Raw genomic sequence first — 21,099 nt, 5'->3', positions numbered from 1 at the left:
TATCACACATTTTTGTGGTATCCATAAATTTTTATTAATAACATATAATGCGATATTAATTTCTGTTCACATGCTTATCTCTTTCGAGATAACGTAACTATTCATCATTAGTAAACTATCATCAGATTTATCATTGTTTACCGATTTATCATTATTTATATGTTACAGTTATTTGTACTAAAAAGAAATTATTCGTAGGCACTTGTTCGTAAAAAAAAAAAAAAAAAAGGGAAAACAATATTTACAGCGGTAAGAAATGAGATTTGCAAACAATACAAATTTTGCTACGTATACAAATACGTAGCAAATACGTAGCAAATACATAGCTCACAACTTACATTCTAAAGCGCAGAACAAACATCTTATAAATTAACTTGTTCGTTTTAAATCACTCTCAACGAAAATAAATTTCGGGCTGCCAATCGGCGTGTTCGGCAACAACTGCGTAAATGTCGCATCTATTTCAGCTAGGATTATATATTAAAAAACTTTCATGTAAAAAATATTTTTAGAAATAGGAACTTCGAAAATAGAATGATTTGTAATCAGTCGAATCAATCGAAGCAATCGATTGTGTACGTCTTCTCGGCGTGGGACGACTTAATTGTGGTAAGAGAAGACCATTTGTGCGTGTATGAAAAGAAAGATCGCAATCCTCCGCAATTATATTATTTTTTGAAGATTTAGCCATTAGAAAAACACCCATTTTACTTAAAATCCCAACGCAAACTCTCATCCAATTTCTTATCAAAACAATCCATAATGCATTCTTTCCGAAAGAAATATCAAACTGAATCTCAACGCTTGTTACGAGGCGCCAGGTCCCTGCTGTTCGAGATTCTTCAGAGCTTTCTTGCTGTTCTCCACGAATTCCTGAATAAAATTTTTCAAAATAAATATTTAACATCATTACAGTTAAAAGATGTGACAGATTAATATTAACGCCGATTAATACTAACCATCAGACCGCGGCTCATGAAATAAGGTCGGCTAATGCCGTCATTCTTTTCGCAATCCTCACAGAAGCACAAGAATATCGTGTCGATAATCATCTAGAAAGAAGTGTCGTATTTTTTTTATATATAAAAACTAACAATATGCATATAACAATTACATATAATTAAAGTTCTGATTCTGTGTCACTCACTTCGTAAATGGATATAAAGCAATGCGCGACCAGGAATGCGAATATCCCCGCGAGAGTTATCGGTACCCAAGGATGATTGAGTCCCTCTTTTTTCTACAAAGAGTTGAACTTAAAGTGTTTAGTAAAGCTGCCAAAGTAGAATAATCCTGAAAGCAGAATTACCTGTACCTGCATCAAACAAATCCCCGCGACAACAGTAAGCGTGACGACGAGGACTTTGCCCAGGAATAAGACAAAATCGCCAACGCTGTTAATCGCCGCCACTCGCAAAATATTACTGGACAAAGCTTGGAACGCCTTTCTGCCGCCTGTGCAAAAGTTGCATCCGTATATGGCTGAAACAAATAATTATTTTGTTACAAATATATATTGACAGGCAAGTTTTATGAGCTCTTTTATAAAAAAAGACTTTACAAATCTCACTAAACAGTTACCTGTTTCGATATAAGCATTTCTGGTAAGGAATTTCAGAGCACACTCGAAGCACCAAAGACAACATTGACAACACCATAGAATTGCTTGCACGAAAGCGTTATCGTATTGCTTCAGATGTTTTTGGACGAAGGAAATCATGGCTCGAACCAGTCGAACGATGCCGATTATCAGAGCTCCGAAAGCAACGGTGCCCATGTGATATTTTAGGAGATATCCGAAGCCTTTCGCCACCGGTAAAGAAAGTCGTCTTTTATCCCTGTTAAAACGCAATTTTAAGTTCATTACACATGACTGATGTGATACGAATATAATGGAATTCTCGATTTATAAAACATCGTGGCTGAAAAACAAATCGAATAATATACTCCGCCAAGAGTTCTTACATAATAAAAAGTATGCAATTATCGGAAAGTCACATTTTCCACAAGTAGCTACGGCTACGAATACTATATTTATTCTTCCACTTAATTTTTCATCATTACTAAATATCTCACCTTGTAAAGAACCAGCGAGCAACGGCGCAAGCAACGACCATATGTTGGCAGCCCAAGTAAAACTCACACGCCACGAAGAACAGAAATAGATTATACCATCTTGTCGCCTAAATTAATTACATCCATTAAAGAGATATGTCTTGATCAGTCGACGTGAAACGAAACAAAAAAAGGAACATGCTCACTCACAATAAGTAGCGCGTCCTTCTTGAAGTGAACGTGGTTTTTCTTATTCACGTAGATGTCGCCGGCGCTCTCGATCCACAGCATACAGTAGACCCACGCCACCACCGTGAATCCGATAAGCAGATACGTCTAAAAAGATATTTTTGCATCAGCGAGACAATGTCGGATTTATTGATACAATTGACTCAAGGTATATTTACATAAACCGGCTGAAATAGCAACGCCGGCATCGCGCCCACGGCTTTGCCCGCCTCGCGAAAGAGCTGCATGACCAGCTCGATCCTCTTCCTCATTACCAGGATCACCAAAATTACGATGACCTGCAAAGAAATGTGGGCGTCTATATGTGTACGGAATGATGATCAAGATTGCGCGAGTGTGTATGTAGCGGTATCTCTTACAGCAACGACCGACATAATGATAGCGTAAATGAAGTACGACTCCAGGCTGGAATCTTCCGGGATAATCGCGCCGCTGTCGACCGCTTTCTTCTCACGATACCACGCCAGCCTGTGCAGAAAAGATCAAAGTTACGCCAGTTGATTTAAATAAATAATAAATAAATATCCGATATTTGCGTGAAAATGTTTAATTGAGAAAACGGGAAGATTTGATTTATGATATTTGTTTGATGCAGCGTTTTAATTTTTGATTTCATATCTATAATTTCTTTTACCAGAGATATGTCGTGCCGCCGATGCAGGCCAAAACTGCGCCGATCAATACCATATAAATGACATATTGTACCAAAAAGCGGAAGGCCACGAGGATGCCGAGAGAAAGTCCTGAAAAATCATCGGTCGCAATCAATCACGCAGAGTCCCCATTTTGTGCCGCTCGTAAGCGATATAAGAATTTATTCCCGAAATTTAATACATGAAGACATAAAATAGGAAAGTTATATTGCTAACATAAGAATGAAAAATCGTCTAAATTTTTTTGACTTTCATTACACTGTATAAAAATTGTTTGAAATATTTTAAAATTTTATTAGAAATTTTCTTTCGACTTTCTCTCCATAACAGGTTTTAAATAAATGATGAAATATTTTATTATTGTCTTCATATAATTTTTAGATTTAAATATGATTCCGAAATAACATACTATTTCTAGAATACGTACCTAAAGCAATAAGCAAAAGATAAACCAATTCACGCCACGCAATTCCCAAATCAGTGACTGATTCCTGAAATAATAAATGCAATACCGATAACTTACGAACTATTTGCAGAAATTTTGATTAATTACGAACTGCTATATTATTTATCAATTATTTTTACCAGTCACTGATAAATTTCTTTCTCAAGGGGAAAAAACTAAATTTCTAAAAGTTAAAAAAAAAAGATTATTTTCAATATTATTATATATCTCTATCAGTCTTCAGATTTGAATTGAATTAAAATTTGATTTAAAGTACTTCAATTAAAACGTAATGTAAACGGATGCATAAAATATTCAAGTCAAAATGCAGAAATTTCTCTGAACTATTTTCAAAAATAAAGTTTAATAAAATAAATAATAAAACATATAAAAAGTGTCGTCGGTTTCAGGAACGGCGGCCTATTTTTTCAAATTTTGTCCTATTTTTCCAATAATATGAATAAAGAATACTATACAGATTTCTGCTACAAGAAAATCAAATAAGGTTTTTTTTGGAAAATGAAATCTCTTATTGATGAAACCAGAAATATGGACTGGAAATGTACATAAATGTACATGAAAAATATTGGCAGAAAATAAAAATACAAATTTTTTTAAAACTCGAGAGTGGATTTCAGTAGAATGAAAGCCTGGCGATTTTTGCGTAAGATATAGAAGTAATCTCGGAAGATTTTCTTTCTAACGATCACTTACATTGTAAAAACTGTCCAGGCGAAGGGTCCTTATGAGAGAGTTGATGGTGCTTTTCACTTTTTCGCTTGTGTGCAGACAACGATTCAGGAATAACATTCTACGAGATTAGACAGAAAACGACATTAAAGGAAACGGAAAAGAAAACGATCAAGTTCGTAGTCGACATACGACAATCTCTTACGTTCCAAAACGCAATTGGAATCGCAATTCCGATAATCATTTCGATTAACGTGAGATGCGCAATTGGAGGTGCAAGAAGCGGAACACCGTAAAAGAATCTCTCAATTTAACGTGATACCAACCTGGGTTCATCATTCGTCGAATTGCACTGTGCCACACATTTACGCGTCTTCACTCCTTTTGTCCCGATGTCGATGTCGACGTAGCTGAATAAACGTGGAATATATTTTCAATACAATCGCATAACAGATAAAATGTGACATCAATTATATATTTAGAATAAATTATGAATCGCAACTTGATTATTCACTAATAAATAAACCGCTTCATTTCCACGATTTTTCCAATTTGATAATTACTCAATAATTAATATTTAAATTTAAATTTAATTGTTAAAAAATTTAATTAATTTGTTGGTTTGTTATTTATTAAGTTATAGGAAATAAATTAAACTAATGTAAATTAAATGTAAATAAATTTCATTATTGAATGCTTTTACCAAGTCTTGACTCTAATGAGTTTGTGTGTATTCGTGCAAGCTTCACACAGTTCCAAATATTATAAAATATTCCAAAGTGCACTCACGGATATTGGCTATTATCAGTGCCTTTGCAGGAGTTCGGAATTCCTTCGCGCGTGGGGGTTACGCGGCCACAGACATTTCCACAATCGTCGTAGCCATTCACCACGCGATAAATATCACCCTTCTTCGCCACGTTCGTCATCATGAAGCTCTGCGTGCATGAACCAAGGAATAATGTTTGTTGAATATATTATTACGAGGAAAAAAATCAATTCCTATTGTTTTGCGAAAAAAATGATACTTACGAAACCACCTGCGAGGGCAAGTAAAATAATCACAGCCCAAATGTCGGTACATGATCGATCCTTTACAAAGATCTGGTCCGAATATTTGGACGCTGAACCCTGACTTTGAGGTGACTAAAAAGGAAAAGAAGGACACTCTCTAAATACGTTGAAATAATTTAAAAAAACATACAAATCGTCACGACGAAGATCTCATCCTGATAACGAATGGACAATTCGAGAGCAACCACGTAAAAGAAGCAAATCAAAATATATCGACTCATTATTTCATTATGGAGAGAAATTAAAATATTTAATACAAGAAATAAGAATATTTAATGTCCAAATTGCAATTAATTATGAGAGAATTGCATATAAGAGACTTTCACAGACATTTGGACTCAATTTCAGCAAGTGCGCTACATTTTTACGAACATCTTTTTAACGGAAATTTTTTTGCATCATGCAAAAGAAATGCTTACCGTGGGTTCCACCTTGGATGGCTCATCCCCACAACCACAGCAACCCATCTCTGGACTCGTCGATGCTTCTGGTTCTTCCAAACAATGCTCGTGCTCGTCCTCCTTCTGATCCTCTCCTTTCGAGTCTACTGCCTCCGATGCGCCAGCTTCAATAATACAAGTCGAAAATACAATTATCAGTCCGCTGTTGTTACGGCATTTATCAAATTTACGATGGCATTATCGACGATGGTCAACAACGCGTAATTGCTCGCGACACGTCGATAAGCGTATAACACAGTGCTCGTAAGATAGTCGTGTCTTCTAAGTACAATATTTGCAATTTTATCGATCCCGATATATATTAAAATATCCCGAGCCGATTAAAATAGCGCTGTGCGATAACCAATTGAATTTATTGGAAACCTGTTGAGGCAAAGTTGCTGCTTGATATACCGAACGGTTATCGAAATCTCGTCGAGTATTTAATATTGTAGGAATTTCCAAACTCTCTTCAGCGATCGAGGAATTAACCTGCTTTGCGTGCACGATATGCAAAAATGCACGTTAATTTCGATATGCTTGCGGTTCGATAAAGATCGTCACCGTTACTTTCTGGGACACGCTTTTTAAGTGAAACTTGGGTCACGTCGATATCGATCGATTAATACGCTGGAAAAGTTGCATGCTCGACTATTGTTGTCGCAACGTCGATCAAAGCCATATATTATCCGTTGTTACGCGCGTGAAACATAATTATGATTGCCCCAAAATAGAATTCTAGAAAACTGTGACACATTTAAAACTAATAAAAAAATCAAATATTGATGATATGATTAGTTCTTATCAAATCATGAACTAAAATGACAAACGAAAATAGTCGATATTTGAACAAAAATGTCTGTAACACATAAACATTCATATAGCAAGCGATAAGCATTTAGTAACAGTAAGCTACTAGCGTATACGATTTATATGGTGCAAAACAGCTTTTTTACCAACACTAACGGAGAATTTATAACAATTACTGAAGACGTACTATAAAAGTCACGTAAGCCGAATATATATATTGAGTGCAGTAGGTTAATGTTACTCTCGTGTTTCAGTCACGAAAGAAACACGAGAAAAGTTTCCCAGGCAGCACATAAAGGCATAAGGAGAGCCCTAGTCACGCGCACATGGTGTTGAGTGACAGTCATGGATATGGCTTATCGCTCGTTCCGAGACATTACAATTACGTCACTACTTCCCGCTTTCATTGTAATCACTAATCTTAACCTTTCCGAAATATTTCAATTGAAACTCCCGATTGTTTACGTTGCAATACGCTTTATTAGTTCAATTTGCATGTTTTTCATATTTTACAGCGCGCTCGCATGAAAATATTATTTGGACAATATTATGTTGGGTGATTTATATTGGCTATATTCTATTTAGCACGAGAGAGAAAGAGAGAGAATTTAATATCATATTGTGTGATTACAAGGTATGAAAATAGTTTGACTTTTGAACATTTTATTTTTGAAAATATTTTTACGTTTATTTTAAACGAATAAAAGAATTATTAGAAAACAACACAATATTGGTAAATTACTTTTGCATATATTTTGCCAATTATTTAATGTAATGGCTTAATCTAATATTCTCGTAGGAAAATAATTTATTCTTTAAAACAAGGTTGTTAATTGAATATCAGTTGATTTCTCGCACACATAAATTTTTATAACACATTTTTATTTCATATTTAAACAGTCCAAATAAATGAAGATTATTTCAACTGATGCACAAAAATTGCAATTCACTTTGTTGAATTAACGAGCGTCAGAACGTTGAATGAATTAAAAATTAATGCATTCGACGCGACCGCGACCGAATTAAACTTTAACACATCTGGCTCGCGATAATCAAATTGCCTCTCCTGAGATGCGCGCCGTGAAACACTCGCGAGAGTGTAGATGTAAAATGAATTAACACTTTCCCGTCTCAGTCAGTGCCAATATCGCCCGATAACCACGCCTGGCCACGCAAATGGTGTTAATAATTTCCCTCACGTAACGTCTAATCACAAACAATATATGTTTTACACACACGATACAAATAATCAGTGGTTATTCTTTTTATCAGCAGTTTTATCGCGCCGATAAGTTTAATATCAGAGTACATAGGAACTATATATATCAGTGTACATAGAAATATGTGTGTAAATAATTGTTTGTTTTATGTACGCACATATATAACAATACACAGTTTTGTACTTCTTCTCTGAATCATCGTCATTTATATAAACGTAATACGAGTCTGGTTCATTAGCTATCGCGTCGCTTCTTATCACCGCCGCGCCGCCGCGGTTTACATACAAGAACCGTAAATGTTTACCGAGCAAATCGGCATAATCCAGTACGAGACATTTCGGGTTTGCAATTTCGGACGCTCTTCTATTTGACTTAGGTTTAACCGGGAGCTTAAGCCAATATTAGACATGGTCCAGCTTGTCATGCACATTACATACGATTTACCAACAAGCACATCGCTATCTTGCACAACTCGATGAAATTATGCACCGTGTGTACACTTGAAAGACACCGATAACGGCGATAGGCTAAGAATAGCGATAACGGCGATTCCGCCGCTGTTAACCGCCAGCATCGCGAATTATTTTCACGCCGCTGGTCCGCCGGCCTGGGATCTATTTTCGCGTATCCGAAGGCATTGCCCGCAGATCCAACGGAGTTCGCGTAAAGTTATGAAAGACGTATTTCTCGAAAACTTGCGGGCATCAGGCGGCGGTATACCTTTTCAATGAAACTTGCTTGAAAAGACGCTTGAGCCGAAAGAGAGTTGTTTCCGTATTCCGGGGAAAAATTTCACGGCGAGAGGAAATTGCGGATTTCTCTCGCGGATCAACACTTTTCAACTAGAGACTGGATACATAATCTCATCTGCCAATGCGAATCGCGTGGGTAGAAAGAGTATGCGCGAGGAAGGGACTACTCGCAGCCTTGGAAAAACGACGTGAGTTTTTCGCATGTCGTGGCGGAGTTCGCGCCAGACAAAACGCACAATGGAAAGACAGTTAACGGTCCGAGTCGAAGCCGACCCTCGCGTTAATTATACGCTCGTATGAGAAATTAAGAAGAATCGTGAGTCATCGTTGTACTTATGCACACACACTTCCGTGGAATGCACTGAAGCGCAGCTATAAACGTTAGTAAAAGCCACGCCTCCACATAGCATATACGACACAATTACAGCTTTGATTCTGTTTATTATTTTATATTACATCTATATTTAGTTATACTTTCTATTAATTGGAAGTATGTGCATTAATAATTATTCATTTACTGTCACTTTTTAATAAATTACTTCGACATGATTTATTAATTCACCAATCTCGCCATTGTGCCAGACAAATTTCATTAACAATTAATTATTATCGCACCTTCACTTGCGATTTAAATTAATAAACAAGAAAATCGACTGCAATCAATGACAAACGACTCAACGCGCCAAGTGCAAACAGAACGAATGCAAATCTATTTATTCACTGCTCCGTTTTTCGATAATGAAAGAACTTGAGTTTGTCAGACGATATCGTTGTAAAATAAAGCATCTCTTATCTTCTTATTGATAACCGTAGAACTGATATCCGATCACAGTATTTAGTAGATAATTCAATTCCACGACATTTACGAGTTGCAATCCATTGTCATGCCACTGATATTTTTATTACAGCATAGATCTTTGTGTTTCCAAGTGTGAAAAATTAAATATAAAATCGAAAAATCAATAACAAGTCATGCAATATGAAATCAGCCGACAAGAAAATAGAGAGAGAGAGAGAGTTTTGAACTTTTTAAATAATATATATAACACCAATAAAACACCAGAAATAGATACTTCAGTAAGATGCGCTCGACCTAGAAGCCTAGCTCTTATGAAAGCATACCTGCCATCGAGCGTATATGACCTCAGTTTCCATAGAGCAAAGAACATCTGGACAAAGAATTCTACGAAGAATACCGAGTCGAACCGAAAAGGGCCGATTTAGTCCCTCTTCGTCCCTAATCTCATCTTTCGCCCTTTGTCCAATTGGTACTGTAATACAACTAATACGTTAGAAGATTCACGTTAGAAGATCCAAGATTGTTAGAGATTAGATGTATAGTTTCCGAGGTGCGATTGCTTATCAGCCAGCTGATATTGATCTTGTTTTGATTGCGCAACTTCCGATGAATGATACAAAACCATTGTTATCCTACGCGGAAATTGTTAAGGGATAGACGATAACTGAAATTGCCGAACGATTTAGATATGATTTATAGACTGACCGGATACTTAACGTATTCCAAGTGATTCCAAAACCGCAATTGTAGTTCCCGTACTTATCCCAATCTTATCGGAACTTCCATAACGAACTATCTTGATCAAGTAATAGCCCGATTAAGTATGTCTGGAATTCTGGCGTGGGTATGAAATTGTTGTTCCCGGAATTACGCAAGAGAAGTTCCTTGCCCACTAACGATATATTAGGCTTATAACTTAAATCGCTCTACAGCCGTGCGTGTAATAATTTCGACCATTCTTATGCGTAAAGATGTAATTTAACATAATAATGTTAGACATTTTGCCAAATATTGCGTAAATCTTGCTGAAACAAGCTAATTGATGATAATGGCAGTTTAATAATCAAATTAATTATATTTATTAGTGATAAGAAAGTAAGAAACGTGATTATCATTTCACTTTCACTTTTGATTTAAAGGTGCTAATTTATTTAAATATAATTCACGCACTCATATCTTGAGAAAATTATTCATCTCAGAGTTTAAATGCTTCGAGAAGTATCTTTTTATTAGAAATGTGCGCAAAGAGAAGGACAAACTTTGTTTTTGTATCAAACTGTGTATCAACCTTGACAGTTAACAGCGGCAATGGTAGTATATAAAGATTATAGTAACACATGAACGAATGTAGGTCGTACCTTGATGAAGATTTAGCGCAGCGTCATTCACGCATTATGATAATCCTATGTTCTGCGTTCTTCAATTATTCATGAACGTTGCTCGAATAGCGGATCCTTTCCTGACTTAGGTTTCTCCACACGGAAACTTTTAAATCATCACTTTTTTTAATTCGTTCTCGGAATTATGCGCGTCTCTATGGATTTTTGGAAGCGAAGAACGCTGAATATCTTTATACGAACCGTCGTAAATCCGGATTCACGTTCATCCTCGTCATTCGAACTCGCATAACCTTTGGGATTCGATCGATGCAGGCTATCAAAGCACGACTGTCTGAAGATAGCCTTGTAGCACGGTTATTTGGTCTCGATTTAACGTATATGTGTGCAACACATGTTTCCGTGGGGATATAAAAAGAAATGCAATTTCCTTTCATAAAGTGTAAAAACAAGTCTTGCGAAATACGCGGCGGGATTAATAACAATTAATTGTGTATTGGTGCATTAATAATAATTATGTATTAGTGCATTGATGATAATCATATATTTGTGATTTATGAACAAATTAATTGTGCGTGGTAACGAGATCACAGTCCGAGATACAAGAACAAAATTTTGGCGTGAACAACGATGAAGCGGAAAGAGCTGAAAGATCGAGATGGCGATGCTCCGTTTTCATTCAAGGTTCTTTGTTCTCTCATAGAGGCGTATGATTCACTGACCTTCGCGGGGAATTCCTTAACCTTCGATACATTGTCTATACTCGCTGGCTCCGATTAAAATTCAGAGAGAGGCAACAAGTCACAATATATGCTCTCTGAGCTACGAGAATGTTTGCATGTACAACGGAACCTGTGTTAATATGCATACGTAATTGATCGGCGTAAGTTAAACGATTTTGCATGCGATTATGAGCTCTTGTGAGCAAAGTCAAAGCCCGGAGGATAGCGCCGCGCTTATTGTAAAACACGGTTTGAAGATACGATGGAACATTGTTGTTGTGTGCACAGCTGCAACATGAAATATTATTGTTTTTAATTCTCATACAATAATTTAAATCGCTTTTTATTCCATTAATGGGTTTTTAATTTTAGCAATGACTTTTTAACGTTTTAACAACTTTTCAGAATTATGCTGTAATAACTGACGTGCGCACATCGGCGCTAATTGTGAGTAGTTTTTTTAATATAAAAGTGAAACAGAAACACTATTATCAAAACACATTTTTGCACCGTTCGTTTTTCTTTAATTAGATGCGTCGCGACACGCATTTGTCATCGTAAGCATATCGCCCCATTCATCATACATCATTCGTGCGATTCCAAGGACTGGCGTGTATGTATGCACCTGCGAACGAACGACCGCGACCGTAACGCACACCTGCGAACGCTAAAATATTCGCCTCCTGCGGATTTTCGCCGGAAGACGCAAGGAGTGTGTTGGTTGAAAAAAAATTCAGGTACTATTAATATTTTTCATTATATAGCCGTTTAATAAATTAATGAACCAACGTTGATAAATTATTGAAACGTAGTCAACGTTCAGATAACGAAGAGATAAGAGGAAAGCTAAATATCCTGTGCGTTGTCAATAAATATTGATGGCACGTTAGGTCACATTTTCATTTACAATATTACGAATTGATTAAATAAATTTTCTCGAGATCACGTATTTTACCGATATGAATTTAACCAATAATAAACATTTAGAAACCGACGTCCATTCAATAATTCGCATATGAATAATGAATAATAACCACAAAAATGGCAATAAACATTGGATATTTGTCAATCATTTTAAAAGCAGCAAAACATGCACATTTACGAAGCAGAGAAATCTTTCCATCGCCATGCAACGGCGCCAAGCCGTAAACCTTATCGCGATCGTGACACACCTGTGGGCGTAGACTTGGTTGGAACAGACAAGAAAAAAAAACCAGCACAGAGTGAGCATGCAAATGGTTTCAACCGACATCGCTCAAAGCAAAGCATCCGGTTTCCCGTTCGCCGATATCAAGCGTCTTATCGTTACTATATTGAAATCACGCCAGAAAAACCCATCCATCTCGATTAGATTAGAATTAGTACAGTGAGGATCGGTGAACCGTTAGCGTTCCGTCGAGAGAGAGAGAAAGAGAACGGCTAGCAACACAACTAGCGCAAATCACGCCATTATCCTGCCTTTCGAAGCGAATCGGTTCGTCGTCGCTTCTTTGCTAATATTATGCTCGCAGTGATCTACGGACTGCATTAGTCATCACGCGGATGTGTGCCAGTTTATTGCAGACTCGATTCTTCGTTCAAGGTCCTCAAGTATCGATATACCTTTTAGATCAGCTTTCTGGGTCGTCCTTGGTATTCCAACAATTCACCATCACACAAGAATTCGGTTCCGACGATGATGACACACGACACGCACAACTTCGTCATTCGACCGAAAACAAAAATGCGACTGAACGAGTCAGAGTAGCGCGACGCTGCTACGCTTTTGTTGCGCCGCGTGCTGACTCGCGGCTCGCGACGAGTCCGCTCGCACTCGAGCTCAGGCACGATACTAACAGTTGCTAGTCGTGTGATTACCGACAAGGCCCGGAGAACGGACGACTCTCTTGTATGCCTGTCTGCTGGTTAACGATACTGCGTTCGCCATCCACCTGTCTCTCTCTCTCGCTCTCGCACATCACACATTTTCCTCCCACTTCTCGCATATTTTCTCCCCCCCTCGTCTCTCTTGGGAATTTCTCTTTCTCTCTCTTTGTCGTGTTGTCTGTTCGTCGCACTCACTCTCTTTGAAGTTGCCTGTCCACCGACCTTTCTGTCCTTTCCTCTCTCCCCCTGCTCCACCGCATTCTCCGTTTATCCTCCCTCCACGTCGTCTCAATCTCACGAAGTCTTCTGAGGTTCAATCTACGAGCTATCTGCGACGCCCGAAGCCAAGTCCTGACTCCAAGGTCCTCGCGTTAAACGCTGACTACGCGCGCTAATCACCGCAGCAACTTCGTTGACCAACTTATCCGGCGCAATTTTGGGCGTGGTATCTTATCAATCTCATTTAGCCGATATCTCGCGACCGCCGTTATACGCGCGGTCAGCTAATTGTTTACAGTATGTTATAATTTTACGTCGCTATGATTACATCACATTAGTGATTATGCAACGTAACAATTCTCGTGAAATTCGCTTTCTTCAATCCTTGACAGGATGTACGCCACTTTCACGATTTAATTACGACTTCCGCTAAATTATGGCGATTTAAAACGGTTTAATAAAATCTCGTTCGACGCGGCTCGCGATGTAACCGTGTCTTTTTCCTGAAATGAGATTTTAATGGGCAGGATTCCTTGGAAGAAATTGAAGTTGACTCTTCCCGGGCAAAAATTACTGAGAACTTGTAATTATCAAGCTATTTACCGTCGAGAAGTCAAAGGTTCCTAGGCGCGCTTCGGAAGTGTAAATAGATAACGGAAGTTTGCCTTTCGGTTAAAGTAGACTTTATTCGAGTGAAAATTTCATTTCAAACTTAACGGCTCTCTCTGAAGTATCCCCGCTGTTGAACATTTTAAAAATGCAAACATTGATGCGCCATCGATTTTCCGCAAAGGAAAAATCAATCCTGAATAGCCGGCGTCGTCCTGGGCTTGCCATTAAAATTTTATACCGCGCTAGTACGGACAGTACGTCGTAATGTCACGCATTAAACATGCCGCTCGTGTTAACCGGCGTTTCGATTTGTATGCGTAATAACTATACACGGTCTACGTATACATGATGAACATGTAAACATTCACTCGGGCGTGACTGTAGTGTATGAATAATAAAAAGCCGCTGTAATATTTTATTATTTCTCGATTTATAAAACGCCCGCTTCAATATTGTATCGCGATACCGCCGCGTGTGTGCGCAGTTATTCAACTGCCGCTGCAGTTGGATATGCAGGCAGCACGAATCCCCGCGTTTCCTTTTCGTCTAATATTGCTTAAACGAGACCGCCGAGTGCATTTTAGCAAAGCGCTCCGGCCGGCTCTTTGCGCACTAATAAAACATAACTCCGGTGCTCGAACTCGCAGTAAGAAACGAACGCGTTGTATCGCCTGGGTCGCGCGCAAGCAAAGCCTTTGAACACGGACACGCGAAATTGTCCGCGCGCATAAAAAAAGAGGAACAGGCGCCTTGTGAATATTTCAAAAAAGCTCTCTGCAAAGACAGCGTAATTAGACCATCCTGGTATCCCGTGGGCTTTTGAAAAACTGATTACCGTCAGCACCGAAAACACAGACAGACTTCGACAAAAGAATTTTTTAAGTACTCTGGAAAAAAATCTATAGTGCGGAAATTGCGCTAACGGTAACTTTGCAATGAACGTCAAAAGCAACTGACGTATAATTACAGAAAGTGCACTGTTTATTAAAAATTTGACGCATCTCTGAATAAGTTTCTCGTTGATATTAGAAGACGACAACAATAGAAATGACAACAATATTTCGACGCAAGACAGTCTATGTGCTAATTGTGATTTAACAACAAATCAAGTATCACAGACCTATCGGACTGCATCGATTCTTTTTGATACACGAACGAAGGCATGTGCAGCGCAGGTCAACTGCCTCAGACTCGTAATTTTTATCGGAATTCACCCCCGGTCTGCCGTCGAGCTTGATTATCTTACCACGATGTTTTTTCGTTTCGCGTCTACTTCCGTTAGAATACCGTCGCGATGTCCCGCTGAAAAATAGCGGTCGTTGCACCCTGAATTTTTTATATGACGCGGACGAACCTGCACGCGACGTGTCGGGCGATGCGTTACGGATAACCCATAACGTGTGCGAGCGCTGAATAGCAGCGGCGCGGAGGAAGCGTCCAGCTTCGATTTCGCGCGCGACATCGCGCCACGAGACGCTCTCACACCGGATAATGTAATTCGTATAGTAATGATACCGGTAATTGCGACATCGCGCACAGAGCGCAGAGAGCGCAATTACGCCCGCGGCGAGTACGTCGCTAGGTTGCTGCATATTCGCAACGGCGCGATCGTGAGGATAACTATGTCCGGGTAACGACATTACCTTCTGTCATCGAACCGCGTCATTTATCGCCGGTTTTGCAATCGGCTGCAATTATAAAGGATACTCTCGCGCTGCAAACAAGCTGCTATTAGTCTGCATTTACGAGAAAAGTCATTGGATGATTCCTATCGTTGAAACTTTATCGATAATGAATTTTTTTTGCTTTTTCTCTGGCAAACTTCTATCTCTGTGCTCAAATTAGCAATATTTTTCATCACGCTTTTACACGTTTGAAATATATTGAGTTTAATTTTGAGTTAATAAAAATGAAAATAGTATATAACAAAACATTTTCTAGAATTGATAACGTCAAAGAAATATTGGAATATCAAATTCAAGAAATAATGCCAGGTTTTTCCACTTTTTAATTACTTATTAATATTTATCTTTGATAATTCTAAAAAGAGTAACAATCGATTTTCTGATATCTTCATGAGCAACACACTGATAATCTGCAGATAACGCGTAAGATTGCATAAGGCTAATATAAGTGCATTTTTGAAGATGCGATACGATAACTTTTACGGTGGAGGTGCTAACTTTATATCTTTCTATCCCAGTCATTTTATAATTCATCGACAAATACATTTCTCTGAGAACCCTTCGCTCGGGCTCGCATAAATATTTATTTCCTAAACGTTAAGTTTCTCGGCGTCTGTCGGTGGAAATTGTACTTGACGAAACTCGGAACGAGTGTAACTTGCGTCCCCGAAGGAATAGAACATGTCCATCCAGAATCTAGACTCCAAAGTTTTCCATCGGACGCATTCACCGTTCGAATATATATTTTGCACGTTAATCTCAAATATATGCACTTGCGCGCCGCACAAAACAAGAAGTCAAAGATGGAAAAACATTCTCCGCTTTCATTATGCGTGTTCTCGGCCAAAAACGAGACAATTATGATAATTGGCCGTAATTCGGGACAATTCGAAACAATTCGGGATCAGTGTGAGTCGGAAACGCTATTAGAATCGCATGACCGCGTTTAGCGCTGTGAATGCAGCGTGGCCTAAGGCGAACCCAAGTGACCCCGCGGTGTGTTCACCGGGTATGAGGTCATACCTGCGCACGCACGCGTAACAACTTCGGACGGGCACTCCGAAAGCGATGTTTCAAGCCAGCGGCATGCGGTGCACGACGCCTCCGGTGCTGATATAGAGACTCGCACACAGACACCGGGTCCGCGAGATAATTCACCACAGATAGGGCTCGTAAAAAATTTAAGCCCGCATTAAATTAAGAGCAGCGCCCCGGCGTGCGTCGCGACGCCGCTCGCTGCGTCCCGGCGTTACAAAGCCGGGACTCCTGGCGAAACACGCCCACCGCGTGACGAATTAAGCCATTCAATTAGAGCCGCACGAAATACGCTCTTTCGGGGAACGCATCGCTGATAATGAAGAGGCGTACATGCGCTCACGTGTGTCGAACACACCGCCGTTTGTCTTTGCGAACAATTAAAAATCCATTTACGGTCTATAACTCAGGATGAAACTCGATTCTACCCAATTTTAAACTAGTTTGAAATATAAAGTTACTACTGTGAAAGAATAATAAGTTACACGAATCAAATATTTTAAGATTGTAACGATATTAGCGTAAATTAAATTACTTTCTCGTCAGTTTCTTAATTTAAAGCTCCATTATTATACCTCTATATTATTAAATTCTGTGCTTCTTGCATAAAAATTTAAATTCTCATTTGTTTTCGGATGCTGACACTTTTACCTGTGCGAACGCAAGCAGTTGAAATCTTGAATTATGGACGATAGAGTTGTTAAAATCTGTCATGTTACAAATGAAATATGTTACGAATTCTCCGAGTCTAATTCTGATTCAACAAATGTATTTCCCGCATTTACATGACATATCAAATTACATCTAAAATTATATGTTGCGAGCTGCGCCGCGAGTTGCGGGTCTGAATCGGAGTTAATGTAATCTCGCGCGGCTGTAACTTTTATTTCAGATGTAACTTGCGTATCCCGCTTGTAATTTCATCGTTACGCGAACTTCTCGGATTGTTATTTTCCAGTATTCTCTCTCTTCCGCGCGGAGAGAATACATCAGCGGAACTTACATTCGTCGATTTGCGCCGTCGCGACGGCAATGTAACATTGTGCGTTTCATAGCGCCGTTCGCGATGCAATATGGTGATCGCAGATTCCGCGATTGCATGACCAAGCTCGTTACCTTACCTTACCATCGATGTCGGGAAAATTATTGACTTTCCGGACGACGTGTGTGTGGCAGATAATTCCGCTGCAAGTCCATACTGTTCGCGCAGAAGTGGCGCGGTACAAAAAATTAAATAAGTCTTTGAGCTTTTTCTTGTTTACCTCTCGTCAGACGAAATCCGGCATCAAGTTAAAAATGACGCGTTATATATTTTTCCCGCGTCGCATCAGGACGTAGCTGGAGCAAGGAACGATTGCGCGTACCGCGCCGTGATAAGCGCCGCATATTTTATGTGAGCTTTACATAGTCATGTAAAATGCAGCTTCAAATGCAGTGTTCTTTATTAGCTCGACATATATTTCGTGTACACAATAATTGAGCGTAACTTATTCATACGGGTGATGTTTACAAGCTCGCAAGCCCGATGGTAATTCGTCGCTTTTGCGCCGCCGCGACCGAAGATGATCGGAATGAATATTCACGAGCTTTCACGCGCGTCAGCTCGGTGGCCGGCTTTCTGAGCGACCACGAATCCAGCGACGATTATTTTTCTAGCGCTATTTTTCCCGTTTGCGGACAAGAGAGAGGAGGGGCATTATCGCAATTAATCAAATGCCGTATCGACCGGCGGACACGACGGAAGCGTCGCGTCGTTGTCACGCGCAAATTGCGATGCGATTATCTCCGCATGCAAATTCGATCTACGCTCGTTTGAATTGGTGGTGCCATCCTTTATCAAGCGACAGAAATATCTCGCGCGCGATATTTTTGTATCTCTGTGTGCTGTTTGAAGGCGCCGGTATTACCTGCGCCAGGTGAATCCGATGAAAAACTCGAGGACAGTTGTCGACCGCAGTTTATCGGACACACGCCATTCTTGCGTTCGCTGTGCTGACCATCAGTTTGCTCAGTTTTTTTTCGGTGCATGTAAGAACAGAAAGCAGAAAGCGAAACACATAAATATAACGATAAACATGCAAAGAGTATATAAATTCTGTCGACTAGTTTGATCGCCTAAATTGCGTTTCACATCGCATTATACAATAATTTGATATTGAATGTCTTTTTTAAATATAACATTTCATTTTCGTCACAATTGTATATCTGCAAAAATACAGAAAATATAATTTGACAAATGACGGAAAATCCTATCGTCAAAAAAAAATATTAAAGAAGAGTAAAATTCAGCAACAAGTTATAACAAGTTTTAACCTTTTTTTTTAGTAAAAGTATAAAAGTATAAAAAGGAGATACTGAGAGCTGTTGGATGTAAAGCTCAAATAACATATAGAAAGCGTGTTGTCATGCGTAGAAATTGACGAGCATTCCACGAGGATTCATCAACAGTGTCAAATTGCTTGGCGCGATGTTGGTCCCGTAAATTTGCCGAGAGCTTCAAGGAGAAAAGTCGACAGGTGCGTACACGGGCATGCATCTCCGACTTACTTTCCTCCAAGAGCGACTCCATGGCGGAATCGCGGGCAGAGGTCCAACGAAGGCCCGCTAGAATTTCTACGTAGACAAGCTGCAAATATTCCGCGTTTCCGCTGACTCGATGCCAAGAGATCTCGCGACGTCCGCTTCGTGCTCAACGATCGACGTACTCATCAGCATCTGTTGTGCGGTGCTTTCAATTTATCGCAATTCACACGCGAGGTGCAAAGACGCATTCCATTTACCGCGAATTCTATGCATTAATATCAGTTCGAGTCAAAAGTCAAAGTGGAAATATGAGAAGAATTATTCCGCGACTCCCGGTTATTGGATCCGCCTGGTACGTGTTTATAGGATGCTACACAAACACGCACACAACTGTGTGTTCCCGACGTGCTTCGTAAAAGCAACGCCTGCGGAGTACGATTTCCCTTGAAAGGTCGGATGCGGAATACATTACCCGCATTAACGCGTTCGCATTAAGATTGTCAATTGTTGAAGTTTGTCTCGGCGCGCATCGCTTTACATCTCTGAAGCGAGAGCGCGCGGTAATTTACGAGAGTTGGAGAGGATAACGAAAGCGCGAATTATTGCGCATTATTCAATCGCAGTGATCACTGCTAAATATCACCGGGACCAGCCGTCCGGAAAAGGCGAGCAGGCGTGGAAATTTATAACTCCCGTCGAATCTGTGCCAATTGTGTACTTATAGAGCTCGAGCCAGTCACCAGTTTTCGTCGGATCATTCTGGAAATTTCGCGACAACGCTTACGTAAGGGTTAAACTCGCGCACGGGAGCACACCGTGGGGGATGTCGTGGGAAGTAGCAATCATCGAGATTCGGATTGTTGGAAATTTCGCGATCGCACTCGCTGCCCGATTCGAATGAGATTGGCAGCGCGAATTTTTCCGCTCGCCACGAAGCAAGAGTCGGCCGAACTGTACGACCACCCTTATCCTCCCTCGAATCCCCGATATGACGCCGCTCCGATTTTCCCCGTCGCCAAGCAACGGAATTCTCATTCGTGTGCGAGCACTCGTGCACCAGTTCCCCCGTTCACCCGTATATCCGTGAGAGTATCCGACGTGTACTCACACTCGCGCGTCCTTACGCCATCGATTGCCAGCCGCCCACGGCCTCGTGGACCATATCCGAGCGTTGAGATCGAGATGATATTCCGGAGCATAATTTCCAACGTAGGTATGCGACGTACGCAGAAAAGAATTTTCCACATTGATATGATAATTGAGAATTTTTCCTTCTTTTTTTTTTCGTTGTTTCGCAAATATATAACGGTGAATAAACGGCAGGAATAACCTTCGCGAATAAGCAGAATTGCAATTGAAATTGCGTTAACGCTAAGCAACGCGTATTTCTTTATCTCGCTGAGATGTAGCAATTATTTTATATTGTTTAGATTAATTATCGAACGTAATTTGAACATTTAGCACTTTTTATGCGCTGCTCTTTCGAATTTATTTATATCGAGAAGTGGTGTAAAAATGTGAAATTGGAAAAAATTTTGAAACTTTAGTAAACGTCAGACGAACGCAGGAATTCAGTCTCTTCGTTACCGAGAGTATTCTACTTTCGCAAACTCTTTGAAAACTACAATTTCCATGTTCACAAGAGGAACACTTTGTTCAATAAACAATTACATTTACGGATTGTTACTGTTGCATTTTGCCGAGCACTTCACCTACTCAACGAGATACTTACGATATAAAAGAGAAAAATTCCGAGGGCTCTCTTCTCTCTCTTTCATGAAGTCTATCTCGCTGTATGCATCTCTAGGTTTGCATAATTTTATAAAAATATATACTTTTAAATAATTAATATTGTTTCGCAAAATTGTAATGCAAAAGAGCGTTATTTTTTATATATTCTAGATCACGAAACT

At 39.5% G+C, this 21,099-nt stretch overlaps 1 protein-coding gene across 4 annotated transcripts; it reads right to left on the bottom strand.

The window, feature by feature from the left end:
* Positions 1–9: 9 nt before the first annotated feature.
* On the bottom strand, positions 10–18,836 carry LOC105676319 (choline transporter-like protein 1). 4 transcript variants are annotated; one of them, XM_067351324.1, is made up of 17 exons: positions 18,571–18,836; positions 5,586–5,731; positions 5,125–5,238; positions 4,882–5,030; positions 4,419–4,502; positions 4,117–4,213; positions 3,385–3,448; positions 2,939–3,047; positions 2,664–2,772; positions 2,463–2,582; positions 2,266–2,391; positions 2,077–2,183; positions 1,582–1,838; positions 1,310–1,482; positions 1,148–1,240; positions 960–1,052; positions 10–873 (listed from the first exon to the last, which is right to left on the bottom strand). In XM_067351324.1, the coding sequence occupies exons 1-17, from the start codon at positions 18,689–18,691 to the stop codon at positions 808–810; spliced, it is 2,028 nt and encodes a 675-aa protein (XP_067207425.1). In that variant the 5' UTR covers positions 18,692–18,836; the 3' UTR covers positions 10–807. The 4 variants fall into 4 exon arrangements, with proteins under 4 accessions (XP_067207425.1, XP_067207426.1, XP_012229519.1 ...); XM_067351325.1 differs by having other exon boundaries at positions 1,316–1,482; positions 18,571–18,828; XM_012374096.2 differs by lacking the exon at positions 18,571–18,836 and adding an exon at positions 12,849–13,139.
* Positions 18,837–21,099: the final 2,263 nt, after the last annotated feature.

This window comes from Linepithema humile, chromosome 3 (genome assembly GCF_040581485.1).
Source record: "Linepithema humile isolate Giens D197 chromosome 3, Lhum_UNIL_v1.0, whole genome shotgun sequence".
NCBI lineage: Eukaryota > Metazoa > Arthropoda > Insecta > Hymenoptera > Formicidae > Linepithema > Linepithema humile.
Note: the sequence above shows the minus strand (reverse complement) of the source record. Positions and strands in the feature narration are given on the sequence as shown.

What these genes read in the sequence shown, in the direction of transcription:
- LOC105676319 (XM_067351324.1), bottom strand. Translation starts at nt 18,691, where the DNA reads ATGCACCGAAAAAAAACTGAGCAAACTGATGGTCAGCACAGCGAACGC. An exon ending in GCCTGGACAGTTTTTACAAT is followed by an intron (nt 3,449 to 4,116) that starts GTAAGTGATCGT and finishes TTATTATTTCAG; the next exon opens with GAATCAGTCACTGATTTGGG. An exon ending in GGCGGCACGACATATCTCTG is followed by an intron (nt 2,773 to 2,938) that starts GTAAAAGAAATT and finishes TTTTCTGCACAG; the next exon opens with GCTGGCGTGGTATCGTGAGA.